The 15,589-nt window shown below is 49.8% G+C and overlaps 2 protein-coding genes across 10 annotated transcripts in view; one reads left to right on the forward strand and one right to left on the reverse strand.

Moving 5' to 3' along the window:
- Positions 1-15,589, forward strand: part of CCNQ (cyclin Q) — a 107,790-nt gene that overhangs the window by 34,948 nt on the left and 57,253 nt on the right. The window lies entirely within an intron of this gene.
- ATP2B3 (ATPase plasma membrane Ca2+ transporting 3) overlaps positions 1-15,589 on the reverse strand; it is a 115,259-nt gene that overhangs the window by 21,248 nt on the left and 78,422 nt on the right. For all 9 annotated transcript variants that reach the window (XM_075578381.1, XM_075578380.1, XM_075578382.1 and 6 more), the window contains 6 exons: positions 14,665-14,879; positions 10,045-10,287; positions 8,591-8,832; positions 5,688-5,922; positions 4,176-4,355; positions 1,269-1,356 (listed from right to left, as the gene is read on the reverse strand). In XM_075578381.1, the coding sequence (XP_075434496.1) occupies positions 1,269-1,356; positions 4,176-4,355; positions 5,688-5,922; positions 8,591-8,832; positions 10,045-10,287; positions 14,665-14,879 (1,203 nt within the window). The remainder of the gene's footprint in view (positions 1-1,268; positions 1,357-4,175; positions 4,356-5,687; positions 5,923-8,590; positions 8,833-10,044; positions 10,288-14,664; positions 14,880-15,589) is intronic.

The raw sequence follows: 15,589 nt of genomic DNA on the forward strand, positions 1-15,589 counted from the left end.
AGAAGTGCAGAAGGACAGCTTCAAGAGCTGAAAACTCAAATAGCTATTCTTGAATGCTCAGTAAGTGATACCATGACATGGCACGAGTCTAGGATAGTAGAAATAGATTTCGAACATCAGACAGAAATCAAAAGTAAGATGGCAGAGGCTTTGCAAGACCTGAGCAAGGGTTACAAGGAAAGGACATTTAGTGCTAAAATGGAGTCCTTGGAAAAGATGGCGAGAGAAAGCTATTTGCGTAAAAGCTCTGCGACTGTCACCATACAGTCTGCCTACAAAGAGAGGATCGCCCGACGCAGGGGAAATCTCATGACCACGCGGTCAGTAGAAAGACTATACTTGGAAAAAGTCCTCTTCGAGCGACTGAGGTGTGCTGCTCTCAAGCACCTTCTGGAGGAGACACTAATAACCTGGAGAAAGGGCTCCAATCCCAGCGGGACGGAGGGATCTCGTACTCCATCCACTCTTACTCGAGCCGCAGAAATATCTCGAGTGAGAGTAGAAGGATGGACTTCGGCCGTGGTAAGCCCGAGATTTCCACAAACATCGGAGGTATGTAACAGGGACTTATCACTGTTTGAGAAAAACTGGCTATAAATCCAGCAGGGAGCTGGTTAATTGCAGACAGGCAATTAACTAGACTCCACCTAGTCACATTGGAGCTCTAAGAAAAGCCTCCTGTTGGAAACAGGAGAGATTCCTTAGCTCACATTTGGGCTGACAGAAGGAGAGCAGAGAAGCCTGCACACAGACACTGTCTTGACTACAAAGGCTGTGCTGAGACCAAGACAACCAGATAATAATATTTCCTGGACACAGAGGACACAGGAACCTGCCAGAGACTGACATGGAGGGCCACCTGCTTAATGTACCTCCTGAGACTTTGGGGTGATAAGCTGGTAATGGGAATATCCCTCCAGTCCTGCAGATAGGGTCTGGGGAAGTAAGTTACCCCTTACACAGGGATAGGGGTTTGTTATTTTGTTGTTTTTGTATGTTTTGCCTGGATAAAGGAACAGGCTCAATAAAGCCAAGATATAATTTCACCCTAAAACAGTCTCCATTATATGTACCTCTGCACACATCTCTTACACACAGTATGACATTTGTGTTTACACTGAACTAACACGTGACTTTGCGTTTTTTTTTTTAGGTGTCTGCGATGTTAATCTTAGCTTAAAATAGTGGGTAACTTGCAGTACAAAGTTCAAGAGCAAATAAAGTGGAATTAAGCAGTCTATATTGAAATTATAAACTTCTGAGTTTACCTTTTACTAGTGTGTGTTTATCAGTTGGGGATGAGCGAGCCAGGACCCTTAGCTTTGGCCAAATTTTGTCGATACGTTCTTGTTCTATCTGAGAAGAGCAAAAATATATAAATATATATATATATATATATATATATATATATATACACACAAACACACACACATAGACAAAACCTCATACTGTAGGTTTATTTGGTAGATTTAGGAGTAAATTCTTTATACTCCGATGCTGCCATTGAGGCCGGTTTCGTCCGAAAGTCCTCATTTAAGTCATTAAAGATTTTCGGTCTAGAACGGCCTAAACGTTTGCTTCGGGGTATATGGAAACGTACCCCGTAGATTGTAAAATAGAAAAAAATATAAGTGCTTGCTTACAGTTGACACTTCTACATTCTGTATAAGGTGTAGCGTGCTTGGTGTAAGGCGTAGCGTGCTTGGTGTAAGGCGTAGCGCGCTTGGTGTAAGGCGTAGCGCGCTTGGTGTAAGGCTTAGCGCGCTTGGTGTAAGGCTTAGCGCGCTTGGTGTAAGGCTTAGCGTGCTTGGTGTAAGGCGTAGCGCGCTTGGTGTAAGGCGTAGCGCGCTTGGTGTAAGGCGTAGCGCGCTTGGTGTAAGGCGTAGCGCGCTTGGTGTAAGGCGTAGCGCGCTTGGTGTAAGGCGTAGCGCGCTTGGTGTAAGGCGTAGCGCGCTTGGTGTAAGGCGTAGCGCGCTTGGTGTAAGGCGTAGCGTGCATGGTGTAAGGCGTAGCGCGCTTGGTGTAAGGCGTAACGCGCTTGGTGTAAGGCGTAGCGCGCTTGGTGTAAGGCGTAGCGCGCTTGGTGTAAGGCGTAGCGCGCTTGGTGTAAGGCGTAGCGCGCTTGGTGTAAGGCGTAGCGCGCTTGGTGTAAGGCGTAGCGCGCTTGGTGTAAGGCGTAGCGCGCTTGGTGTAAGGCGTAGCGCGCTTGGTGTAAGGCGTAGCGCGCTTGGTGTAAGGCGTAGCGCGCTTGGTGTAAGGCGTAGCGCGCTTGGTGTAAGGCGTAGCGCGCTTGGTGTAAGGCGTAGCGCGCTTGGTGTAAGGCGTAGCGCGCTTGGTGTAAGGCGTAGCGCGCTTGGTGTAAGGCTTAGCGCGCTTGGTGTAAGGCGTAGCGCGCTTGGTGTAAGGCGTAGCGCGCTTGGTGTAAGGCGTAGCGTGCTTGGTGTAAGGCGTGCTTGGTGTAAGGCGTGCTTGGTGTAAGGCGTAGCGCGCTTGGTGTAAGGCGTAGCGCGCTTGGTGTAAGGCGTAGCGCGCTTGGTGTAAGGCTTAGCGCGCTTGGTGTAAGGCGTAGCGCGCTTGGTGTAAGGCGTAGCGCGCTTGGTGTAAGGCGTAGCGCGCTTGGTGTAAGGCGTAGCGCGCTTGGTGTAAGGCGTAGCGCGCTTGGTGTAAGGCTTAGCGCGCTTGGTGTAAGGCGTAGCGCGCTTGGTGTAAGGCTTAGCGCGCTTGGTGTAAGGCGTAGCGCGCTTGGTGTAAGGCGTAGCGCGCTTGGTGTAAGGCTTAGCGCGCTTGGTGTAAGGCGTAGCGCGCTTGGTGTAAGGCGTAGCGCGCTTGGTGTAAGGCGTAGCGCGCTTGGTGTAAGGCGTAGCGCGCTTGGTGTAAGGCGTAGCGCGCTTGGTGTAAGGCGTAGCGCGCTTGGTGTAAGGCGTAGCGCGCTTGGTGTAAGGCGTAGCGCGCTTGGTGTAAGGCTTAGCGCGCTTGGTGTAAGGCGTAGCGCGCTTGGTGTAAGGCTTAGCGCGCTTGGTGTAAGGCGTAGCGCGCTTGGTGTAAGGCGTAGCGCGCTTGGTGTAAGGCGTAGCGCGCTTGGTGTAAGGCGTAGCGCGCTTGGTGTAAGGCGTAGCGCGCTTGGTGTAATGCGTAGCGCGCTTGGTGTAAGGCGTAGCGCGCTTGGTGTAAGGCGTAGCGCGCTTGGTGTAAGGCTTAGCGCGCTTGGTGTAAGGCGTAGCGCGCATGGTGTAAGGCGTAGCGCGCTTGGTGTAAGGCTTAGCGCGCTTGGTGTAAGGCTTAGCGCGCTTGGTGTAAGGCGTAGCGCGCTTGGTGTAAGGCGTAGCGCGCTTGGTGTAAGGCGTAGCGCGCTTGGTGTAAGGCGTAGCGCGCTTGGTGTAAGGCGTAGCGCGCTTGGTGTAAGGCTTAGCGCGCTTGGTGTAAGGCTTAGCGCGCTTGGTGTAAGGCGTAGCGCGCTTGGTGTAAGGCTTAGCGCGCTTGGTGTAAGGCGTAGCGCGCTTGGTGTAAGGCTTAGCGCGCTTGGTGTAAGGCTTAGCGCGCTTGGTGTAAGGCTTAGCGCGCTTGGTGTAAGGCGTAGCGCGCTTGGTGTAAGGCTTAGCGCGCTTGGTGTAAGGCGTAGCGCGCTTGGTGTAAGGCGTAGCGCGCTTGGTGTAAGGCGTAGCGCGCTTGGTGTAAGGCTTAGCGCGCTTGGTGTAAGGCGTAGCGCGCTTGGTGTAAGGCGTAGCGCGCTTGGTGTAAGGCGTAGCGCGCTTGGTGTAAGGCGTAGCGCGCTTGGTGTAAGGCGTAGCGCGCTTGGTGTAAGGCGTAGCGCGCTTGGTGTAAGGCGTAGCGCGCTTGGTGTAAGGCTTAGCGTGCTTGGTGTAAGGCGTAGCGCGCTTGGTGTAAGGCTTAGCGCGCTTGGTGTAAGGCGTAGCGTGCTTGGTGTAAGGCGTAGCGCGCTTGGTGTAAGGCGTAGCGCGCTTGGTGTAAGGCTTAGCGCGCTTGGTGTAAGGCGTAGCGTGCTTGGTGTAAGGCGTAGCGTGCTTGGTGTAAGGCGTAGCGTGCTTGGTGTAGCATGAGGAAAGGTCCACAAATAGGGAATTTGCAAAGCGTGGTTCACGGAAAGCCGTTCCTTCTCCAGGTGAACCTGTCCTGTCTTTGTGCCCTTCTGCACACTCGGATACACTTGAACAAACCTCTCCTTTTTCGTTCCGGATACGCCGGTTGAACTCTTTCCCCTCCAAACAGATGAAGTCCTCCCCAGGCTGAATAATGCCGCACTTGGCTGCGATGGCGCGCGCGGTGTTAATGTTGTCCCCAGTAACCATACGGACGCTGATCCCGGCGCGCTGACATTTGCGGATAGCTTCCGGGACCTGTGCACACAGCATATGGTAATACCTTGCATCATACTCACTGCTCCTGTACAGCATTTGGGACACGTTCTGTCATTTCCAATATTATCATTTTCAGTTTATATTTCTACTTTTTATAGATTCTTTAGTGAATATATCAGTTTCGATCAGGGGTGGGCAAGCCCAGTCCTCAAGGGCCACCAACAGGTCAGGTTTTCAGGTTATCCCAGCTTTACCACAGGGGGTGCAGTCATTGACTGAGCCACCTGTGTTGAAGCAGGGATATCCTTAAAACCCGACCTATTGGGGGCCCTTGAGGACTGGAGTTTCCACCCCTTCCTTCGATGGATGGATTTTTTTACATGAATATATATTGTGTGTCCTTTTTTTACACTGATAAATAATTGCCCGTGTATGTGCAGCTCACACCACTTTGGAGTGCGGTCCAATTTATCACCATGGATTATTTTCCATGTTTTCGAGATTGCTTTACTCATACCTAAAGGTAAATCTCCCTTATAAATCTAAAAACAAGTCTTTTCAATATTGTCATAGTTGAAGAAATATTGACTCCTGACGGTGCTGGCTAGTATCGGCGAGTGCCCGATCATGAGAAACGGTACCCATCTTTACACAGAGTATATTGCAAGTCGAAATTTTACAATCAATTGCTCAGATAAAAAAAAAAAAACCTCTACATTTAAATGCTGTTCCTGCGATGTTAGAAAATGTTAAAAGAAAAACGTGACAAAGTGAATCAACAAGTAATAACTAGAAATTAGAGATATAAAAAACTGTTAAATCCATTGGCACACTTTGACATTTTTTTACACCAAAATTGATTTGTAGCTGATCAGTTTGCAGAACTTTTTAGAACTAAACATTTTTTCTGAAATCGCGCATTTTCACCATCAATTCGCTGTTTCGCCAAAAGAATTGCAGACGAGTCACAAGTGACTCGCCAAACACTTTGAGTTTGTTAAATGAGAATGAAAAGAGACCTAACGTACAATTTATACCACGTGGAGAGATATCGGTGAATAAACCTGGCTCATTTTGGATATGCACAGTATATTCAAATTTGCATAATTCCCATCACTCCCTCTCACGCAACGTCAACCTTTTGGGGAAGCAGAAAAAGGGCCAATTTCACATGGATTGCAAACTCGAGCTAAAGCTTTGCACGTCTCTACTAAAAATTCAAGCGGAAAACTGAAAGATGTCTACACTTGTGCCAAAATATCAGCCTCGTGTAAACAAGTTGGAAGCAAGTACAGAAACCCAAACTTCTAGAAAACCCATGGAATCCACTAAAAAAAATACAACTAAACATAGCCCAGCGGCGTGTCTTACCTCGGGCCTCACAGGGTCCTCAATTCCTACCACGGTAATGCAGGTCAGGTCGCCCACTATCTCGTTTTCGTTCTCCCACTCGGGCTCCGGTACTCCCGGAAGGTCCCGGTACGCGATGCAGATGGTCCGCAGTCCATCGCAAGCCATGGGCTCGATGACCTTCTTTACCATGTCGTCGCGATCGCGGGGGCGGAATGTGCGCAGCTCCCCAGTGCTGCTTAAGATGTTCGAACACCTGGCGCAGGAGAGAGGCTCACCGTCAGGGAAATGACTGGGTGTTTGTGCAGGAATGGTCTTTTCTTATTTTGTAAACCATGACGGATAAGCCGGGCACTATAAATAAATATATATATATTGTAACTGTGAGGATTCGGGGGATCGCGTCCCTTGCGGCGCGGTCCCTCCTCTCTACATACCAGTACTGCAGCGGCCGCTGCCTCCGATCCGCCCCCCCCCCCGCTGTGTGCGCGCAACCCCGCTGTTTACAGAGCGCGCGCGCGCACCCGCTCCTCTTCTACCAGGTCACGGACCTTAGCTCCGCCCCCACGGTCGCGTGACATTGTTCCTCAACGCTATCATATGGACTCGTGAGAACAATAACAGTTTATGTAAGGATGTAACAAATACAATTCCCACCAACTTTGTGGAACATCATTCGAATGAATGAGTTGAAGATGACCCATCGGATGTACCGGTATGCACCATACCGTGATCTGATTTAAAGGATGGGGACATCTGAAGATAGGAGCTGGGTCTTGAAATGTCAAGCAGAACAATTTCTATACAGTGTGAATCCTAAACCATACCTACCCTGTATGGATCGGTCATCTGAAAGAATGACACAATATAGTAACATTTATGTTACCAAAAAAAAAATACAAAATCCTCAGGAACCTTAGGCTAAGGCCCCGCTCCCAGAGTCAGGCGGTGCGCTGAGATACACAGACCGCGATCTGCGGTCTGTAGAGAGCCGGAGCCGGAGCGGGAGGTGGGCGGGAGTGGGAGGTTTGATCGGGAGGTGGGAGGTTTGATCGGGAGGTGGGCGGTTTGACAGGGAGGGGGGGCGTGGCTTGAGCGGAGGGACCCGCTACTCTCCCCCCCCCTCCCTCCACGGACTCGGGCTGGAGCTGGAAGGTAAGTTTAAACACACACACGCAGGCACTCATTCATACACACACACACACACACGCACACGCACACACACACAGGCAGGCACTCACGCACTCATACACACACACACGCGCGCACACACAGGCAGGCACTCACGCACTCATACACACACACACACACACAGACAGAGGCAGGCACTCACGCACTCGGGCACACACACACACAGACAGGCACTCACGCACTCAGACACATACACACACAGACAGGCACGCACTCAGACACACACACAGAGAAAGGCACTCACCTGCTTTCACTCCACACTCCTCCCCGCTCCCCGAAGCCTCTCCTCCTCCCGAAGCCTCCCCTCCCCATTGGCTCACAGCCACACACGTCACGCGTCAACGCTAGGAAACACCATTCTCTGGTGTCTCCAGCGGCTGACGCGCTACAGCGTGTAGTGCTCTGTGCAGCCAGGGGGGACCGGGACCGGCTCGCGAGGATTCCCCTGCTGGTGGGGAACTCGCGACCCGCCGCCCGCGCCAACGAGCGCAGCGGGACCGAGGCCTTACAGAGAGACACACTGTGCGTGTTTCAGAACTCGGTCTCCCTTTTAGGCTCTCCTGTCTGTATCACTCTCTAGGAATCCCCCACGTATATTTTTGGGATTATGGATGTTCTGTGGGGGAATCGTGATTATGCTATAGGAGCTGTGTGAAAATGCTAATAAAATACTTTACAAGTTTGTAAAAGACCCTGTGGTTTTACTTCCCTTAATAAAGTTTAAATGCCAAAAGTAATCGGTCTAAAGTTAAGAAAATGTATCATGCACGGATACAAAATCTACACTATTAAACCTGCTTAAAAATAATAATTTATCACATACGCCTATACCCTCCTCTGCCCCTCCTTACATCTCCCCCTAATATCTCACTATACCATCCTCTGCCCCTCCTTACATCTCACCCTAATTTCTCACTATGCCCTCCTCTGCCCCTCCATACATCTCACCCTAATATCTCACTATACCCTCCTTTGCCCCTCCTTACTGTATATCTCACCCTAATATCGCACTATACCCTCCTCTGCCCCTCCTTACGTCTCACCCTAATATCTCACTGTACCCCCCTCTGCCCCTCCTTACGTCTCACCCTAATATCTCACTATACCCTCCTCTGCCCCTCCTTACATCTCACCCTAATATCTCACTATACCCCCCTCTGCCCCTCCTTACGTCTCACCCTAATATCTCACTATACCCTCCTCTGCCCCGACTTACGTCTCAGCCCTAATTTCTCACTACACACCGCTCGCCTCATGCGTTCTGCTCAAGGATGTCTTCGGTCTGCCCCTTTTATACCTAAAACTTACACATACGGTGGGGTGCCAGGCGGCTTCTCCAAAAATACTGGACCCAATGGTGACAGGTGCAACGCACTTAAGACACACACACAAAATCAGTGGCTCTTCGACTGAGCCACTGATTGGGGCACCTGTGCTGAAGCAGGGATATCCTGAAAACCTGATCTGTTGGTGGCCCTTGAGGACCAGAGTTGGCTACCCTTGGTGTACACCAATTCATCTCATTTGCGTAGTCTTTGATCATTTCCAGCATAATGCTTACATCTGGTGCTCCCCATGTAACGTGCTCCTTCTCCATATAACCTACCAACCTCAGGTAATGAACAATGTGTGTGTGTCCCCCCCCCTTCTTCTTCTTCTTAAGCCGTATTCACTCCTTGTGTCTCATCCTCACAAGAGAAATCGGCGCATTGCGACCCATCGGAAGCACTCACTTTTTCAGCACGATCTCCGACGCGCCCTTGCTGTAGAGCCGGAAGCCCCCGCCCGGCAGGCAGATGATGGTACTCATGGACTTGCGCACAGAGTTGAAGGTGTACACTTTATAGAGCCGCTCCTCAGGTATCTGGTCTCGCACCAGCTGGTAATCCCGTTGTAAATCCAGGACATAGCCAAGCAGGGCGCACTCAGTTTTATTGCCTACTTGCTGAGGAAGCGCTCCTTCTTTCTGTGGAGGCTGGAAGGCAGAGAAATATGTGGCGTTATATATTTACTGTATTTGTCATACCCTTACACAGTACAGGGCGCTGTATCTTAGTTAGCAAAGCATTGGTGGGCATGTAACATTGCGAGTGACGGGCATACAGGCGCTGTTGACATGTCTGTGGTGGGCAGAGGTGGGAACATTATGGTCAGGTTATGGGTTAGGTCAGCGGTGCTCAACTCCAGTACTCAAGCCCCCCGCCCCCCTGTCAACAGGTCAGGATATCCCAGATTTAGCACAGGTGGCTCAATCAGTCCCTGCTTCAGCACAGGTGGCCCAATCAGTCCCTGCTTCAGCACAGGTGGCTCAATCAGAGGCTTAGTCTTCGACTGTGCCTCTGAGCCACCTGTGCTGAAGCTGGGATATCCTGAAAACCTGACCTGTTGTGCAGCCCTAAGGCCGCGCTTATACAGCCGGCGACGCAACCAATGACGTCACCCGTCGCTGTCGCCATTGCGATAGTTGTAATTTAAGTTTAGGCTACAAGGCCAGTGACGTCAGAAAGGGGGAGGGCAGAGGGACGGACAAGCTCTCTGATTGGCCACAAGGGGAGACCGTCGCTGAAAAAAGTCAAATAACGGTGACTACTAGATTTTTGGTAGCGCTGTCGCTTGGTCGCGCCGTCGCGTGCACTATGAGCGCCGATGACGGTGACAATTCATTTGTTTTGACATGACGTTGTGTCGCCGGCACTATAAGCGCAGCCTAACTGTGAATTAAATAAACCCAGCCGAATCATTGTTACAGGAGAACGGATCGATCAGCAGCTCAGCCAATCACGTGCCAGTGCGCAGATTGTACTGATGCGCATATTGATCAGCAGCTCAGCCAATCACGTGCCAGTGCGCAGATTGTACTGATGCGCATATTGATCAGCAGCTCAGCCAATCACGTGCCAGTGCGCAGATTGTACTGATGCACATATTGATCAGCAGCTCAGCCAATCACGTGCCAGTGCGCAGATTGTACTGATGCACATATTGATCAGCAGCTCAGCCAATCACGTGCCAGTGCGCAGATTGTACTGATGCACATATTGAATGGGAGTTTTTTCATGCCAATAATGCTCGTTTTGTAGGGGTAGGGAGAGATTGAGTTCAGAGTGGCACGGAGGCTGGGGGGTGGGGCGTTTGTGAGGGGGGGGGGCTTGAGGTCTGGGGTCTGGTGTATAACATACACACTTACTAGTATCTTGCTGGTGTAGGCACAGTTAATGGCAATGGCATTGACGAGAAGGTCCAAGCTTTTGGGATTGATGCTATCAGGATCTGGCTTTCCTTTATGATGCTGATCCCCGATGTAAGACTGAACAACGGTCATCCGGTTTGTAGTGAGAGTCCCAGTTTTGTCCGAGCAGATGGCGGTGGCATTGCCCATGGTCTCACAAGCGTCCAAGTGACGTACAAGGTTGTTGTCCTTCATCATTTTCTGTAAACAAGAAGCGTGTTGGTTTGAAATCCGTACGCTGCTTTTTCCTGGACACGCCGGGATGGCGTGGATGGTGTGGGGGGCCTAGTGGCCTAATCACTGGCTGCTGAGATGGATACAGAGCCTGTAAGGCAGGGGTGACCAACCCCGGTTCTCAAGGGCCACCACCAGGTCAGATTTTCAGGATATCCCTGCTTCAGCACAGGTGGCTCAATTAGAGGATCAGTCATAATGACTGAGCCACCTGTGCTGAAGCAGGGATATCATGAAAACCTGACATGTTGGTGGCCCTTAAGGACTGGAGTTGTCCACGCCTGCTGCAGTGTGCGTGTTTGGATACCGCATGGCTGCATGTGTTGATTAGATGCTGATCTAACATCATGCAACTTTTGTAACAAAGTGTCAAATAAGTATCCCGAACTAGGGATTGTACTGTGTTACAATGTATACAAACATATTTACTGAGCTGTCCTGTGCCATAATACACATTGCAGACCAGTCTCGCTGTAACGGAAAGCTACAATGATATATTTAGCTCCGTTAACACATTGAACCATTACCGGAAATGTGCCATTTCATTAAAGACAAAGCAAATACTCAAATGGTTTCTCAAATTATCAGTGTACAATGTATTTTAACATCGCCTCAAGGGAAAAATAATCCTTATTCTGCTGAACCCAACGAGACAGACTTCTTTAAACAACTACTTGCTGGAACTAGAATTAATTCATAGACAGGCAAGAGAGTGGGACGGACAGGCGACTAAGGGTCAGGAATAGTCAGAACAGGAATTGTAGGTGCAGGGCTATAAGAGAGTGGGACGGACAGGCGACTAAGGGTCAGGAATAGTCAGAACAGGAATTGTAGGTGCAGGGCTATAAGAGAGTGGGACGGACAGGCGACTAAGGGTCAGGAATAGTCAGAACAGGAATTGTAGGTACAGGGCTATAAGAGAGTGGGACGGACAGGCGACTAAGGGTCAGGAATAGTCAGAACAGGAATTGTAGGTGCAGGGCTATAAGAGAGTGGGACGGACAGGCGACTAAGGGTCAGGAATAGTCAGAACAGGAATTGTAGGTGCAGGGCTATAAGGGAGTGGGACGGACAGGCGACTAAGGGTCAGGAATAGTCAGAACAGGAATTGTAGGTGCAGGGCTATAAGAGAGTGGGACGGACAGGCGACTAAGGGTCAGGAATAGTCAGAACAGGAATTGTAGGTACAGGGCTATAAGAGAGTGGGACGGACAGGCGACTAAGGGTCAGGAATAGTCAGAACAGGAATTGTAGGTGCAGGGCTATAAGAGAGTGGGACGGACAGGCGACTAAGGGTCAGGAATAGTCAGAACAGGAATTGTAGGTGCAGGGCTATAAGGGAGTGGGACGGACAGGCGACTAAGGGTCAGGAATAGTCAGAACAGGAATTGTAGGTGCAGGGCTATAAGAGAGTGAGACGGACAGGCGACTAAGGGTCAGGAATAGTCAGAACAGGAATTGTAGGTGCAGGGCTATAAGGGAGTGGGACGGACAGGCGACTAAGGGTCAGGAATAGTCAGAACAGGAATTGTAGGTGCAGGGCTATAAGAGAGTGGGACGGACAGGCGACTAAGGGTCAGGAATAGTCAGAACAGGAATTGTAGGTGCAGGGCTATAAGTGAGTGAGACGGACAGGCGACTAAGGGTCAGGAATAGTCAGAACAGGAATTGTAGGTGCAGGGCTATAAGAGAGTGGGACGGACAGGCGACTAAGGGTCAGGAATAGTCAGAACAGGAATTGTAGGTGCAGGGCTATAAGAGAGTGGGACGGACAGGCGACTAAGGGTCAGGAATAGTCAGAACAGGAATTGTAGGTGCAGGGCTATAAGAGAGTGAGACGGACAGGCGACTAAGGGTCAGGAATAGTCAGAACAGGAATTGTAGGTGCAGGGCTATAAGGGAGTGGGACGGACAGGCGACTAAGGGTCAGGAATAGTCAGAACAGGAATTGTAGGTGCAGGGCTATAAGAGAGTGGGACGGACAGGCGACTAAGGGTCAGGAATAGTCAGAACAGGAATTGTAGGTGCAGGGCTATAAGGGAGTGGGACGGACAGGCGACTAAGGGTCAGGAATAGTCAGAACAGGAATTGTAGGTGCAGGGCTATAAGAGAGTGGGACGGACAGGCGACTAAGGGTCAGGAATAGTCAGAACAGGAATTGTAGGTGCGGGGCTATAAGAGAGTGGGACGGACAGGCGACTAAGGGTCAGGAATAGTCAGAACAGGAATTGTAGGTGCAGGGCTATAAGGGAGTGGGACGGACAGGCGACTAAGGGTCAGGAATAGTCAGAACAGGAATTGTAGGTGCAGGGCTATAAGAGAGTGGGACGGACAGGCGACTAAGGGTCAGGAATAGTCAGAACAGGAATTGTAGGTGCAGGGCTATAAGAGAGTGGGACGGACAGGCGACTAAGGGTCAGGAATAGTCAGAACAGGAATTGTAGGTGCAGGGCTATAAGGGAGTGGGACGGACAGGCGACTAAGGGTCAGGAATAGTCAGAACAGGAATTGTAGGTGCAGGGCTATAAGAGAGTGGGACGGACAGGCGACTAAGGGTCAGGAATAGTCAGAACAGGAATTGTAGGTGCAGGGCTATAAGAGAGTGAGACGGACAGGCGACTAAGGGTCAGGAATAGTCAGAACAGGAATTGTAGGTGCAGGGCTATAAGGGAGTGGGACGGACAGGCGACTAAGGGTCAGGAATAGTCAGAACAGGAATTGTAGGTGCAGGGCTATAAGAGAGTGGGACGGACAGGCGACTAAGGGTCAGGAATAGTCAGAACAGGAATTGTAGGTGCAGGGCTATAAGGGAGTGGGACAGACAGGCGACTAAGGGTCAGGAATAGTCAGGACAGGAATTGTAGGTGCAGGGCTATAAGAGAGCGGATGCATGATTGACTGAGCATTGAAATGAAGGGATCTGAATAAGCAGCATTTACAAGCCCTACACACCCCATATTCCCTGTCACGAATCTCTTGACATTATAATAAGTAAAGATTTCAAAGTACTTACAAATTGACCGACTAGCACATCCTCTAATGCAGCCTATCACTAACACCGTGGGTAGTACATCTCCGGGGCTGTCCCCTTATCTCTCCAAGAACAGGCTTGTGCTGGGGCTAGGTTTAGTATTTGCAGTATCTTGAGAGATTTCGCTATTTTAATGCTTTCACCTCTACACACAGATTGTGATTATTGTGCTCACATTCTCATGAACCCGGAAGAATTTACATAGCACTAATTATTCATCAACACTTTTACTCTTGCGCATCAGGAGACTTCAACAGACGGCGCCGGACTTTCTAATCCGTCGCGCCTGGGCACTTCGCTGGACGCCCGCCTCCTTGCGGCCACCCTCCTTCTGAATCACAGCGTCAAATGATGATGCAATGTCCCCAATGTGGCACGGCGTCGCGTTGCCATGGTAACGTGATGCCGCATTGCCATGGCAAGGAGACAGTGTGATGTCACGTTGGTGACGTCCGCCGTGTTATTTGACGTTGCGTTTCGAAAGCAGGAGGGCGGCAGCAAGGAGGCGGGAGTCCAGTGAAGCGCCTTTCCATTAGGCCCGATTAACCCGAGAGCGCGGCAAATGTATATGGGGGCAGACATTGTTGCCACCCCCAAATGTTGCCGCCTTAGGCCCAGGCCTAATCTGAAATCCGCCGCTGTCAACCGGGAAAGAACACTGTCTGTCTGCGGAGTTGAGGGAGATGTAAAGTATTACATGAACTAAGGAGCACTTCAGGGTGAGGTGAGACCTTTTATATTCGGATTAACAATTGATATTATAAGACAAGCGTTCGAGAGTTCTGTCTCTTCCTCGGGCCTAGCAATGGCCTGAGCTGAGGAAGAGAGGACTCTCACAAGCTTGTCTTATAATATCAATTGTTAATCCGAATAAAAAAGGTATCATCTCACCCTGAAGTGCTCACTCACTCTCCACTATCGCAACTGGACTAACACGATTTCTACTTAATGTATTTTAAATCGTTAATCTTCCAAGAAGCATTTTTATGTTTAATACGGTGAACTTATTTTTATTTCTGTTTGTTCTCTCTCTGATATTTGTTTGTATTTGTGTGGCCAGTCGGCAGAAAAAAGATGGCTCCACAAACGTTATGTGACGTGTAACTGAATTGTATCATTTACTGGGAAGAATAAAACAGTAAAAACAGAACGCTTTACATTTTTTTACGTGATCCAGGTTTCTTTTTGGACGGACTCGTTTGCACTTCTGTCTTTTCAACACCGACAATGCAACTATGGCTTTGCTGTAGTGGTTTGGGTTTCTGGCTCTCTTTGGCTTTAAAATGAAAGGTAACATAGCTGCTACTGCTTACCTTGACAGAATAGGCTAGAGAGATGGTAACCGCTAGCGGCAAGCCCTCTGGCACAGCCACCACTAGAACAGTGACTCCAATGATGAAGAATTTGACAAAGTACTGCACGTAGACAGGGGTGCACTCCGCTAGCCACACTCTGCCCTGGACCACAAAGGTTTCAATCACAAAGTACAGCACCAGGATGATAACCGTAATTGCCGACATCACCAGACCTGGCGGAGGTGTTAGGGGAACGGGAAAAAGAACGGGAGCAGAAGAAGGGAAGAGTGGGAGGGAATGAGTCAGAAAGGACAAACGAGGTTAATTAAAGGATAGAGACAGAATACAGCAGCACGCGGATTTCTGTTGCTTTAACGTGTACTTCTCTTACAGAATCCATACAGTGTACATAGCAGGCAGTCAGAACCTTTACCCCAATCAATACCAAGGTCAAAGAGTATAGTGTGCTACTCCTGGACCAAAGATACACAGAGGAACTGGAGACATTGCTTTAAACAACCCTAAACAATGTCGTTAGTACCTCCTTCATACACAAGGGGAGACAGGGACTTCTTTTTTACCACAAGATGTAAAAGAACCAGTTCTTGTGATATATATATATTACAAAATTGCAACATCTTTAAAAAAGAGGAAGGGGTTATTCATTAGACTCCAATAGTGCTGATCGGGGCACCAATTCCCAGAAACTCCCATTGAAGTCATTGTGTTGATCGCCACTATTGCAGATGAACGAAGAACCCTCTAAATCAGGCATGCACAACTCCGGTCCTCGAGGGCTGCAAACAGGCCAGGTTTTCAGGATATTCCTACTTCAGCACAGCTGGATTAATTAGTGGCTCAGTATGACTGAGGCACTAATTGAACCAGTTGTGCTGAAGTAGGGAAATCCTGAAAACCTGGCCTGTTTGCAGCCCTCGATGAC

The sequence above is a fragment of the Ascaphus truei genome, chromosome 21 (assembly GCF_040206685.1).
Source record: "Ascaphus truei isolate aAscTru1 chromosome 21, aAscTru1.hap1, whole genome shotgun sequence".
Taxonomy (NCBI): Eukaryota; Metazoa; Chordata; class Amphibia; order Anura; family Ascaphidae; genus Ascaphus; species Ascaphus truei.